Source organism: Lates calcarifer, linkage group LG17 (assembly GCF_001640805.2).
Source record: "Lates calcarifer isolate ASB-BC8 linkage group LG17, TLL_Latcal_v3, whole genome shotgun sequence".
Taxonomy (NCBI): Eukaryota; Metazoa; Chordata; class Actinopteri; family Centropomidae; genus Lates; species Lates calcarifer.
In genome coordinates this window covers 14,981,744-14,996,379 of record NC_066849.1, presented here as the reverse complement: position 1 = coordinate 14,996,379, position 14,636 = coordinate 14,981,744, and the positions used below count along the sequence as shown (strand labels likewise).

Genomic DNA, 14,636 nt, shown 5'->3' with positions numbered 1-14,636 from the left:
TAAAAACATCATAATTATATAATCACAAGGATACTCAAAAGTACACTAGTTCAGACACGTTCATTTTAATGTTTGGTTTGTAGACTGCTTGGTCAGACAAAACATAACATTTTCTGACATTTTATAAATCAAAAGATGAATCAATTAATAAAAACAATAATCACGATTAATTGATAACTGATAGACAAAAAATATATAAATGTCCAAATTCATCATTTTAATTCTAAAGAACCTCCTCCAAAAGGGGGCTGGATGGTAAAAGGTTTGAAAAAAAGACAATCTAGAAAAAAAGATAATCTATGGCTGCCAACTGCCATTATATATGTGGAGTGTGGCAGTAACTCAATATCACATTTGAGTTAAAAAAGGTCCACTATTCATCACCGTTACAGACACTCCAATAAAGCATGTGCCTATTGAGCACCTCTTTAGTTAGCAATACTCAGTTCAATAGCTGAATAGGGCCATGTTAGACACGTCTCCTGCTGTTGATATCTGAAATTCAAAATGCAGAACCTAACTCTTTATCTTTCACCTTCCATTGTGTTTAAAGCATGCTCAAGTGTCGGGCCTTGAACTACACATCAGTTCATTGCAAACTATGAGAAAAGGAACCGAGTGCTGGATGTGAGATCCCCGGTGAACAGACTGCCAAAAACTTGCTTAGCATCTCTTAAAGAACTGCCAAATTCCAGTGTGACATGGCAGGCGCAACTCAAGGTATGTAGCAATAATATAAAGTCAAGTTTGAATAATTCATGGCACCGTTCACATAGAAACTGACTGAGCTACTGTACTTATGCACTTGCTGTTGCCACTTAGTTCAGGACCAAGCAAGTTCTGTTGGATCCAGCTTTAAGCAAGCTACAGTACACACACTGTGTAGTGAGTTGTCAGTGTAGAGGATGCTGCTGCCTGTTTCCTCAGGGTGTGTTTTGGGGGAAGATACGCCTCACGCACTTAAATGAAAAGGCAAAACAACACACATATAGTATGTAGTTGATAAATGTACAGTAGCTGCTAGGGAAGAGAGAGAAAAAATGAGGGAAAATGTGTCCCAGCTGAGTCCCATCACAGGAAACAATCAGATATGTATTCTAGTATTCTAGTCAGCCTTTTCAAAGGTCACACTTCTATCCCATGGATTCAAATCTCAATGGAAAAAGCTTATCAAAGCAATTTTGCCCAGCCATCCAGCCATCCACCCAACCAAACCAGACTGAAACAGACTATGTTAAAGGCTATTTCACCCCCCTCTCTATGACCTATGAAAGAGCGGTGAGGAACCACAGCACAGTACTATATGTGAAGGCAATAACCTGAAAGGCAGATATGTCACCAGAGCTATTATAAGCTTTAGGAGTAAAGCAAGTGGGCATGTCAAGAGCTAAATTAATAATGACAGAGTGGCCTCTAGAAGTGTTTGTCTAGAACTTGCTTTGTCTAATGGCATTTCTCATTTAAATCCAGCTTTTATTTAAATATACAAGTTGATTCGGAACATGTTTTAATGCCATCAAAAGCCTGGGGGAGGAGATGCGGGGTCTGAGATGATTGCATTTTCACACTGTTTTTAAATGGTGACTGAGCTGGGAGTCCTTGCTCAAAGGCACATCAACAGCATTTGATAAAGGATAAGGAGAGCATGAAGCAGTCACTTTGCAAATCCAGATTGCACCAGCTGATAGGGGGACTCAGGCAGGTTTTCCAGTCATAAGCGCCCTTATCACGCAGCCATCACCACCAACTCCTGAGGACTTCACTGTCAAGTACAATTTTTTACATGGCTAATTAAACTGTTACACAAAACAGCAGATTCTTTAAGCACATTAAACAGCAGACATATGCTAGCACCAGTCCTTTTCTTAGTAGCATGTCAACAAAGATGATCTGTGTGTTACAAGTACTTGCTTCAGCTTGCATCTTCCTAATTGAAGAATATGCATTGACTTTATATGTGCACACACTGGGCCAAATTATCGTCTCAATAAACAGTTTATGGCCACACTTCACTGGATGCACAAAGTTTATTATTAGCTGGCAGTTTGCTGGTTGGCAGGAAAGAGAGAGAAGGAAAAAAAATGCAAACACAAAACAGTCAGAGTGGGAATAGGAACTTGACAGTCAGTCAGGGCAATTTATCATTCTGTCAAACTTCACTGACTGCTGCAGCAGAACCATCTACAGTGCGAAAAATCTCCCCTTCCACCAACCCCCCAGCCCCTCCCTCCCATCCACCCCCAAAATGGCTGAATGTTGACGAGAGCGAGGCCAGCAAATAAAAGCTGCCATTGCAGACATGTTTGTCACTTTACAGCCATTTCACCTGCTTGGCCTCATGTTGATAAAAATGATTACTCATGCCAAAAACAAATAGACACAACCACAGTGCTAATCAGGTCATGATTTAGTTCGGTTCATGATGCAGAGCTCCCGGTTCAATACTTCCAAGATGCTGCAGAAATTTGACTGAAAATACATTAGGAAAGTTGAAAATGTGTTCTCCTGTTTTTAATACTGCAGTTTTTCTTACAGAAATTCAAATAATGCTCTATGAAATTACTAACAGATCCTCATATACAGTGGCCAGGAGAGCTCAACACACTGCAACTTAAGAAAATAGATGCAAATAAACAAAACACAGAGGAAGAAAACATCTTTACTACTTTGACAGTACATACGCAACTTCTAGAATAAGAATGCTGCAAACAAATAAAACATGAGCAAATTAAAAAACACATTAATCATTGATGAGTAGTCAATGTTTTCATCAGTTTTTATTTTCCCCCCAGGAATTTCCATTGTGCTCAACTGGCAGGACTTGAATTTCTTTTATATCACGTACAGTATCCGTTGTCAAATAAGTTTTATCTCCATAAACCTTTATTGAAGAAACCTTTACTGTCTGCCAAATAAAAAACAAACTAATCTTGGTTGGACTGAGATTCTCCAAGCATGTTAGTTGGCAAAAAACATCAATTCCCAAAAGCAAATGTGGTGAAAGACATGACTTTTATAGCAACAAAGATAATATATTTTTCCAGAATTCCCATCTGTCAGTTACAAAAGTTAGATTTTATAAATTATTTGACAAGATCATGGTTATGACTATGTTTACTCACTGCAAATAATGACCTGTTGGTAGCTTTAGACCCTAAGAATTCACTTTTGGTGTTAATGGTAATCCAAATACTACAGTTCATGATAGTTCATGATAGTTCATTGAAGATCTGCTAATATTTAAAGGGTTATTCATAACTGAGATATATATTTCCATATGCTGTGACTGCATATTCAGGTTGCCTGTGCACTGGTTGGAGCAGACCGCTCTGCATATCCAACACATTTAATGGAATTCCATCGATAGGTAATTAGCCTATTACAACCTTTCAGTTGTAGCACATCCTTTGGACAAATCGCCCTCACTACAATAGCCGACTCAAAGATCCCACTGCAAATGGCTTTTTTTCTGATGGGCTGGGAGACAGTCTGTGATTACATTTAGTCCCGGGCCCTTTCATTTGACCAGCATATCATTTCTTCCCTGGCATACTTCAAAGTGTGGACACTTCAAAGTAGAATGAGTGACTGCCATTCGGACTCTGAGGATGGCTCTTTTGATCATCTTCTGAAAAACTTCCCTAACGCAATCAGGGCAAGCACGCCAGAGAGGAGGATTTGACAGCCATAAGATAAATGCAGCCATCCTCACAGCTATCAGATAAGCACAGCATGCTCTAATCCATTAATATGAAAATGAGGGAGGACTAGAAGTGGCTGGGTGGGGGCTCTGTAGCAACAGTTAAATGCTTTGAAATGAGTTTTCAAAGGGAGGATTGAGGATTCAAAGCACTTAATGGCATATGTGTGCCCAGACTAGCAGCCACCTAAATAAATTGTAATGATAACAATAAAGGTATTCTTTGACAATCCACCTTAAATGATAGTTTACGAACTACTGGAGCAAATTGAAAATCTCCCTGCAGCGATGAGAGCTGCAATTTTTACACAAGAAATCCTCAATTCTCATCAAAATGTCTGATTTAGTGGCAGAATGTGTTTTGGTAATACATTAACTACTGGCTTGGAGTATCTTTTATTCTCTGCTAACTGTTAACTACCAACATTTTAGGAGTTTGATCAGTAAAAACTGAGACTTATGATTGACGGCATATGGATAATATTCCCAGATTAGATATATTTCATCTAAAAAAGATGATAGCTTTTTTGTCTGTGAGTTCATTACTACCTTATTGTTGAGATCACAGCCTCAAACAGTAAACTCATAGATACCTTAATACTGCTAAAGTGGCTAGTTTCATGTGAAATGGTCTGAAAGAAACTTTTATATAATGACAGCTGACATGTTGTCTGAACACCAAACCCACTGTTAAAGGAATAGTTCAACATTTTGGGAAATATGGTTATTTGCCTCAGTTTGATGAGATGCCACTCCCATGTTTTGGTGCTATAAATGAAGCTAGGGCCAGCTTAGCATGACTAACTACCAGAATTAAACTGTTTCCTTTGAAAACACATCAACAGAATTCATGGACATTCAGAACTGACTTACTAGCAAATACTAGCCGGTCAGTATAGCCTGGTTGTTTTCAATCGTCTGTGTCTGCTTGCTGTGGGTATTTAAAGCTGGGAGTCCACAGAGTTCATAAGGCTTTTCACCTTTCATTTGATTATTTTTAAACACTGACTCTATTATTATTTTTTTCTATTATTTCTCAAAAGACAGTCTTTTTGTAACTGCACATTGATTTGTTAAATAACTCGTAGAGCAATGATTATGAAAATTCACTCTTTTTGTCTTTTACAGTCAAATGTAGAGTGCAGTGGAATGTGCTGTTTGCTGTAGCTGCGTGAAGCAGACAGGTCTCATTATGTGGGATGAACCAGTCTATGGATGGATCTGAACTCAGGGTAAAGTATATCAATATGGTCAAGAGGTGCGGACACATCAAGTAACTGCTCTTTACTAACTAACAAGCAGCTACTGACGCATAATCCTTTTCTTTTCTTTTTTATTATGTCATTGTAAAGATAGCTCCAGACATCCCTAAAGTTGAATGGAGCAGGGGTACATGCAAACTGACTCTATTTTAGAACTGATAACACTGAGAAACAATCAATTAGCCATTGCTTCAGCCTTTTAATACAGTTAGATAGCAATGTCATTGCAGGACCTCACTATGTACTCAGGCTTTACTCTCTCCATAATACTCTACGTTCACTTCAATTTATTATTACATCCATCCACCCCTCCTCCCTCCTTCTCTCATGGATCTATCCAACCCCATCCATCTCTCACCGCATCCCCCCCCCCTTCCATCCTCCTCCCTCCTTCCATCTGCAACATAACTACCAGTGCTCTCTGCTTCTCATTCTACCACCTATTGATCCCGTCCATGCCTCTTCATTTCCTCTCTCTATTCATCCATCCATCTGCCCGTTCACCCATTTATTCCATCCACCCGTTCATTAGCATAGGTGTGTGAGAGGTGAAGTGAACTCACCTAATGGGGTTATGTGTCTCCAGGAAATGGCTGGCTCGGGTTTCCCGCTGGCTGTGCAGATGAGCGACACGTTGCTGCCCTCGTTTACCGTGATGTCAGAGGAAATGTCATATATCTTGGGAGGAACTAGAAACAAGAAATAATGAAAAAAAAATACAGAAACAAGATTAGCACTTCAAATCTGCAACCTCTGGTTCATCCACCAGTATCAAGTATATGTAATATTACATTAGACAGAAAACAAGGTTAAGATGGATATCTTTACAGTGAGAGGTGGCCAGTGATCCAGGTTCAAGTGACATGATACACTTAAACAACCCCTCACTTTTGGGTAAAATCACACTCACGCAGCCAGCGTACAATAAGTGCAGGGCTGAACAATTAATCAAAATTTTATATGTCTGAGTTCAATATCCAAAATGTAGGAGCTACAGTTTTTTTGATAAAGCTAAAATGTGTCACAAAATACTATTTTAAGTGAAGCATTATGGTGTTACAGAGATGCCCCAGCAGTGAGGGAACATGCTTGTTTGGTACAGACCCAGGCAAAGATCGTGATTTATATTGCAATATCTGTCGAGATAATCACAATCTGATTTTTTATCCCATATCGATCAGCCACAAGTAAGAATAAGTAAAGCAGGGTTCCAGAAAAGAGAATTTGCTGGTTAAAAACAATGATATGTCACAAGCTATCTTAATGACAGAGTATATATATATAGCATTTGTTTTTCTATGGGCTTAGATAGTACACTGTTATGACATGGGTACTGCAAATTAAACAAAGGTTTTTTTAATTAACACAAAACAAACAACTGTTACTTTTTTGGCAGAGAGAAACATGCTGGTTAGTCTGGCAAGCTAACTAGCTTGCAAACATTTCTGTTTCCTATGAATTGGACAAAAGTGGGGCTGTATTCATTCATTCATTGCTAAAGCTAAAGTAGCTTACTAATAAATGTTATCATACCTGTACAGCTGGGCTGCATTCAGTACTTAGTTATGTAGTTAGTGTGTAAACATTTGTGAGACTTGAACACAACTTCTTACATTATATTCCAAACAAATAACTTTGTCCTGTCCTAGGCTTTACAAATAAAATCAGCCACAGACAAGTTTTCTTTGCTCTAACACAGTTCAAGTGTTTTTATAATCATTCATCCAGAAAAACCCATCAGAACTGAAGGACATTTTACTAAAAAGGCCTTTAAATCACCATTAAATGAGCAATAAACATGAAATGAACTTCATTTCCAATCTCACCTAAATCACATCGCAAACAAAGTTGGTTCTCCTGAGGGAGCCCAGTAAACTTGCCTGTCACCACAGCTAATGGTAATGTACCTGAATGTGATTGTGCACGCAGAGATCTTTGACATTTAGTTCAATCCTGCCTCGCACAAAGCTATACACTGTAGTTGTTTTTCATTAGACAATATTCTTGTAATTTAGGTTTGTACCAAACATCCACAGACAATCTTTCCTTGTATATCAGGAACAATTTGTGCTGAGCAGCATCATGAATATGACACTGTAATCTGCTTTCAGTCATACAGGATTTCACTTCACTAACCGAAGGGTGGCCCATGCGTAATGCCCCACTAAAGATCTTTCTAGTGAACTGCCGTTCAGACATGTTTGCTCAAAATTCAAATCATGTCACATTTACGTCTGACGAACATCCTACTACATCACCACTAATGGCAAAAACTGGCATAAGCTCAAATCGCTCTGTAATGAACTCTGTTACAGTTCACCTGTTCAAATCCTCCATCGCCAGAAGCACAATATTAAACAGGACACACACACAAGACCATACTGTCTAAAAAAAAAAAAAAACCTTAATATTTATACTGGCTGGTATGTGACAACACTACTGAACTGCTGAGTCCGTGTCTCCTTACTGCCCATGATAAACACTTTTATACAACAACGAAGTCATGGACATGTTTAATTAGTGTTTATTTTATTGTCAAACACTGAGCAGAGATTAAGCTGTTGACCAGAACTATGTTTAATATTTCCCAACAGAGCTTGGCATGGTGAGTTAGTCCCACCCACAAAGGCTTTGATTGGCCCGGCTGTTATTCCAACAGCTATTCACGAGAACTAAAAATTAGACCTTTTCCAATCGCTCAACAAAAATTGAGATGTGAGCAGTGACTCATGGGTCTGGGGCCAGGCTATACTTTAGGTGCATTTGAGGCTGTGTATCATAAATCCAAGAAAGTCCCTAAAAAGCATATTTTTGAAAAGAAAAGTAAAGTTCTCTCTCTCTATCTATTTATTTATTTATTTTTTTGGTGAGGGCAGCTCATCAACAGTCCCTGCTGGACATCACTTACAATCATAATTGGCAAGTTTCTGGGCACTTAAATCCTCTTGGAGCTTTGATGTTAAAAGCTTCGGTATTTAGGCTGCTGAAAACACACACAGACAGACAGACACACACACACACCAAGCCACCCACAAAGGCATTTAAACACATTCAAATAAGCACACACACAGGCATATGCACACATGCATGCACACAGACACACACACACATACAGGCTTATAAGACACTATTTTTAATCGGCAAGATTTGAATCTCTGAGGGAGCTTTTCTGCAGTGGACTGTGCTATACAGTAATGGCTTCTCAGTCGTCTGGGGCTTCCAACTATTCCACCCTCTGATCCCTCCTGATGCCTGCTGAAAAACTGACAAAAGAAAAGTTGATTCAACAATTTCCCGAGTTCCTCTTTAGACCCACCCAAACGCTTTTTGGAGTCACGTAGTCTCTGTCCAGCTCAGCTGCTGCCACCCTCACTTGCTTTGACCAACAATACAATAGGATATTGCACAAATAATCACAACATCTACCATATGTTTTGTACTGATTACATTTAAATAATTGCTCTTGTCTTCTCTCTTCAAGTATTGTACAATCAAGTAATATCAAAGAAACATTTTACTGATAATAATAATTTGTGGTCTGGACACTTTAAAATGCACCATAATAAAACCTGTGATTATCGATAATCTATCATCAACATTAAGCCAATACACATCGTGATGTAACCTGAATGCACTTAAGCACTAATTGTATATCAAGAATAAATAGCCTACCGTCAAACATAGGATAATGCAACATTAAAAGCCTGCACAGTCATATAACTGGAACCTTTGTGGCTCAAGAAGAAAACTTTTATGTTTGACAAATGGTACAACCCCAGTATGTATTGGCCCAGCGTCACACGGGCACAATCCTCAATGATGTGAGGGAGGGGATAGGCATCATTTTTGATCAACAGATCTGGATCTAAATGAGATGAAAGTGGCGGACCTTCAGTGGCAGAGGACCGGAGGCGATGTTGAATCTAGGTTATTGCTTGTCAGACTCCTGTGTTTACTTGCTGTAGGACCCCAGTGTTGACACATCTCCTCAGTGTCTGATAGCACAAAATTGAAAATGCTGGGTTGTCTACTGATCCTATCTCTCCTTGGCAGGGACTGAGAGGTTTTCAAAGGTTCACATGAAGAGCCTTCAGTTTTTGCAGCTCAGAGCTACTGTAGCTCAGTAACTTTACTGTACCACACTGTTTGCTCCAGCTGAGAATAACAGCCAAGTGTGGGAAACAGAATAAAAGATCAATACACAACAGTCAAACTTTAGACAATAAAATCTAAACTTTTATCATCTGTGGAACTGGGATGTCTGTGAAGAACTGAACATCAATTTATTCACCAGACAATAACTCATGCATTTGTTCCATGTCTTTAAAAATTACTGTACCATCTAACTACCTGCGGATATTCGACTTCTGCATGCTAAACCTTTGGCACTTCAATTCATTTTGTTGTTAGCTTATGGTTTTCTTGTAATTACTTGTGATATTTCGGCATTGTGACATTTTTTTTCTCAATTTTTTATACTTTGTGCATGTTAGTATGTTTTTTTGATATCATGGTTCTATTGGTTTTGCTGTGTTGAATGTTATTTGACACTATGAGCTCACCAAGGCAAGTTTCTTACAAGCTTTAAAAGTTCTACTCAGACCAACACCAATCGACTTAAACCATTCAGACCTCTGCTGCATAACTTTTGTTTACTTAACGTAAACTGCTTTAGGTAAAAAGTTAGACCACTGTGTCTGAATATTTACTTTCCACAACTTAACTTGTCAGTTATGGCGCAAAATGGTGAAGATTTGGAAGTGTCACCGTTTAGTATGAAGTGCTTATTATGCAGGAAAAAGTGAGTATAACAGAAAGAAGCAGCTTAGACACAGCAAAACATGATTCTGCCATTTGTTATTCCTAATTTAACAAAAACCCTATACTAAAGCATCTTATATAAGTGGGAGTCTCGTTGCTAGGTTACGGTGCTGAGACATTACAAGCTTTGTTGCTGAGGGGCTATAGGACGGACACTTGATATGGAGGGCTGAAGGGGATCTCCATTTAGCAAACAAAGACTTAAACCTATTTGAAATTCTATACCTGCTAATGAGAAAATCAAGTTACCAAGTGGCTGCAAAAGTTGAAGCTCTCAGTTTATGTCTGCTTTTCAGTGCTGGCTCCTGATGGTGAAACTGCTCACCGGGTAATTTCTGGAACTGAATTCTAACAGCTGATAACACATTTAGATTTTTAAAAAGTATCCACGTGCACATGTGAGCATTGTGTTGTGATGTGAGCATGTTCAAAAGCAAGATTTAAAAATCTCGTGATGATGTAGTATTGATATGTTCAAAAACGTTATTAAAAATTCCTCTTAGCCTAGGAAATTCTTGATGTTAGGACGAGGGATATAACAATGTGGTGCCCTCATAAATACACCAAAGACACACAGTGCACTTAGGCAACTAAACTACTTATTTAACATTAGAGATCATGGATATAGCAATAGATTATATTTAAATGAGTGCATGGTTAAGTTAAAGTGAAGAAACATGACTACTTTGTTATAGTAGGTTAGAGAAAGACAGTGGATACATCTAAGGTGCAAATCATTCATATGGATGCTGCTGTGAAAAGCCTTTTAGACAATGTTGTGTTAATAGCAAAATTCTTAGTTACCACACTACCTTGAACGCCTGCAAAGTCCATTACTATTATGTGCTTCTCTCTGAGTGCTCTGTATTATCCACCTCCTCCACCTCTTGAAACATTAGAGACAGTTGTGACTGTTGTGGCACTTAAACAACAGAACATCGTAACCCTTCCCTCGGTACCTACACACACCGCTCGTTGTTTCCTTTACGTGCTAATTCATTAACGATGCCATGATTGTCATGTTTGCCCCTTCCTCTCTAATTTCCCCTTCTCCAGCCCTGCAGGAGGTGCTGAGAGCGAGCTGCCACAGCTGATCTGGGCGGCGTCATCTTCCTCCCGGCAGACACCTCGGGTGAATAAATAAGCCTCTAATGACGCCACCTTGAATTACGGAAATGCTTACAGCTGCACTATTAAAATGCAGGGGTTTTCTTCTGGAGCTGCAAAGTGGGAAGCACACAACTGGGCTCTTCTATGAATTCTGACAGGCCTCTCCAGGATGACTTCTGCTACCAAATTGCAGGACCCCATTACTGGCTTAAACCTACTGCCATCCAGCTTTCCAATTAGAGCACAGAGGGGATGCCTGACCACTTGTTGTAATGGACGGCTGCATGGGCGCTGGGGAGGTAGAGGAGTTGGCGGAGAGCTGAGAGGACAGGAGGGAGGGTGAGAGAAAAAGAGAGACACTAAACTCCATTTTTTTTGTAATTCAAATCCTTCATTTGTCTATCACCCTCATTGTCGCACACGCACACCACAGAAATAGATGAAGGTGCTGTAACTGCCCCAAGCATACTTCCTGTCCAAACACAATAAGATGTAATGGTCTTATTAAATCGAAGATGCTTACTGATCTGAGGACAGATCGTTTTTAATCAATGACTTGCAGCACTTGGAAATTGGATTAGGGGCAGATTTGAGTTTTACTTTTCACTTTTTACTTTTTGCTGGATACAGTGAAGAAATCCTGAGGAGATCTTTGAACAGCTACTTGCAATTCAAAAAATTACCTCCTCCAAAGCTTCCCCAAACCGCAGGTTATTAGATGATGATGATGATATTGATACAGATGGATTATAATATACCTGTAAAATATACCTGTGTTTGTAGGGTGTAATATAAAGCTCAGTAATGAGACAGTTCCCACACAGTTATTCCTAAAGGTTTTCAATTCCCTTTCCTCACTGTAGGCAGCAAAAAAAAAGACCCAACTTCCAGTCCGTTAATTAGGTGTCAGACATGGAAACTAAACATAAACAGTGACAGATTATATTACTCAAAGGGATTACCTCCATTTGTGGTGTCATAAAGCAGGCACAGATAATTTGTAGCGCTTAATTTTGGAAAAAAGTTCATCCAAGTAGAAAGCGAAATCTGTCATTATTGGCAAGTTCTTGGTCGTGACAAAAACTTTAGCAGCTGGAAGAATCTTGGCCGTCCAGTTTGGTAATTTGCTTTTTTTTTTTTTCTTTTGCTTTAAAGATAGCTGACTTTGTCTGTCACACTAGTATTTCATGGCCCTCAGGCTAAGCAAGCTGACTTAAAATGAGCCGTACCAAAAAACTTCACAAAATATGTGTAATACTGAAGGAAAAAGGTTGATATTTGGACATAAGATGTGTTCCAGGAACGTCTGTGTGTGCATGTTCACCTGCTTGCAGTGCGTGCCTCCAAACAAATAACACACCCCACTTGACTCCCAGCCCATAAACTTTGAAAGTCACTCTCGCTTTACCTCCAATATCACCTGCTCCTCTCTCATAGCGTTATTAAACATATCAATCTCAATCATTTTCAACAGAAAAACACACACAACCATACGCCAATAATAAAAAGCAATAAAAATGTTCTGGGGAAAAAAAAACAAACAAAAAAACAGGATGTTTTCTTTTTCTTTCCATTTATTTGAGCCCAGCAGCAATAGAGGGAGGTGGACTAAGTGCTGGAATGGCACGGCCAAGACATAAAACCTCATCAGCTCTTATTGCTTGTCTGTTTTTGGCATCTCTTCATATTCTAAGATCTCCTTGTGGCTACAATGTAGGGTAGGTTAATAAAGAATTGAGATGTGAAGAGTTGAAGCAGACAGAGAACGGCTGAATAGATTCCCAGCAAGTGCACATTAGCTGATGAACATTATTCCATAATGGTATCATTACGTATGATGAATCCAGTGATTTACCCTATTAATGTACTGCAGGAATTCACCTCAGGGTCCAATGACAGTGTGCAACAGTGTGGGAACTGTACAGTATGATAACATACAGTACGTCAGCAGCTGCACAAGCTTCTATTGCAACAGATCAGAGACTGGTGTTTTTGAGATGAAAAAAACTGTCTAATACACTTTAATACACGTGCAAATCATTACTTTAACATGGGATTCCTCTGTAGTACCTTTTTTTGTGTGGGTGTGACCTAGTTGTTATTTTTGCTGCTATGTCTCAATGAGTACACCTCACTGTATCACTGTAAATGCACCTGGCATAAATTCTTACAGTACAATCCATGCCCATTACTTCAGCTGTGTGTTCCCTGAAGTTATATTTTTCTCTCAATTCATTTCAGTGGCCCACTTTTTTTGCTCCGAGGCAGCATTCCTGTCTCCGACTGAAACAGAAATGACCCCAATACTGCTGTAACAATAATGTACTGGCGAGGTGATGATAGCCTTGGACAAAGAGGAAACATTGGACAATTTTACCTCAAGCCTCCAAAATGTCGCCGCAATGCACGGATGTCACCATATAGTGAAACAGTTTTCACCGTGTCAGACGTCTTCTTGGTTATTTTCTGAAACATCTTGCACTGTCAGAAAACAGCATCAACATGTCAAATGTGTTTTTTTTAGGCTTTTTCGATGCTGTGTGTGTACTGTATTGGTCACACTTGGACACACACTTGATCAGGCTGATAAGGAATTGAAAAAATAAAACATTTCACTATTAAATACGTGCCGGAAACGAGCTCTGCTCCTCGGCAGAAATCTAAAGCAAAATACAGATAGAATTTTCGTTCAACTTGTGATTAACCATTAGTTTATGATAATATTCCTGTCATGACCTAATGGTGCAAAAATAACATGCTTCCGCAAATGTCACAACCGATACATATGATGAGTAATTGCCGATGAGGTTAACGATGCAGAAAGCATGATTATGGAGAGCTTGTTACCAATTTCATGCACTTCTGGGGAATTCATGAATTAAGGGAAATCAATTGATGAAAATGAACTTTTCGAAATACCTTGTGAGAGGCAATTAATCTTCAATGGGAGTGCTGCACTGGGCATGTAATTCAAAGATAAGCTATCACCCACTTATTGAAATAGTTTCTAATTTATTCATGCTAATCAGTGTCTTTCAGCCTCAGCATCTTGCTTATGATACAACAAAATTCCTCTGCATGGGCCACTCTGCTTTCACTCTCAAGGATGATCACTGGTTTTTCAATTAGCTGCTTGGCTACAAAGCCTCTTTGATAGGGTGGCCGTGCGCGGCCGTACGCAAAGCTTATTTCAAATAGTTTATTGTCAAAATGAAAAACTGAGACTGTCAAAGGGCACGCTGCTTTCCCGACGACGAAATATCAGCCGGTGACCGAGTAACCGTTGCTATGGGTGATCCTCCAGTGCATCGTAGCTCTCAGCCCATGTGTGAGGAGAGTGTGTGTCTCTGTGAGGGTGTGTGCGTGGTGTGTGAAAATGGATGATCTGATGTGAGGACACAAAGCTCCGTCTCCATCTGTCACTGAGCCTTGATGCAGCACTAAAGGTCAAAGTTCAAACTTTAGAACCCAGGTCGTGATTAATGGGGAGAGAGCAGTTGGCAGCTAGCAGACACTCACTACACCCAGTCGCAGGGAAAAGGAGCTCGGCTCAGCAGGTGCTCGGATCTGATCTTTACTGGATCTTCTTCTCATCGGTTCGCAATACTCTGAATATGCACTGAGTCGAGACAGACTAAAGGCTTTTGGTGCCACTGTTACTGTAGTGAGGTTCACGTGTTATCATTATCTATCAAAACTCAGGGTCAAAACTCCAAAATGCACTGTCGATAAATTTAATCATA

At 39.5% G+C, this 14,636-nt stretch overlaps 1 protein-coding gene across 2 annotated transcripts in view; it reads right to left on the bottom strand.

The window, feature by feature from the left end:
• The window catches only part of negr1 (neuronal growth regulator 1), a 130,270-nt gene that overhangs the window by 67,264 nt on the left and 48,370 nt on the right, over nucleotides 1-14,636 (bottom strand). For both annotated transcript variants that reach the window (XM_018673137.2, XM_018673138.2), the window contains exon 3: nucleotides 5,526-5,651. In XM_018673137.2, coding sequence (XP_018528653.1) covers nucleotides 5,526-5,651 — 126 coding nt within the window. The remainder of the gene's footprint in view (nucleotides 1-5,525; nucleotides 5,652-14,636) is intronic.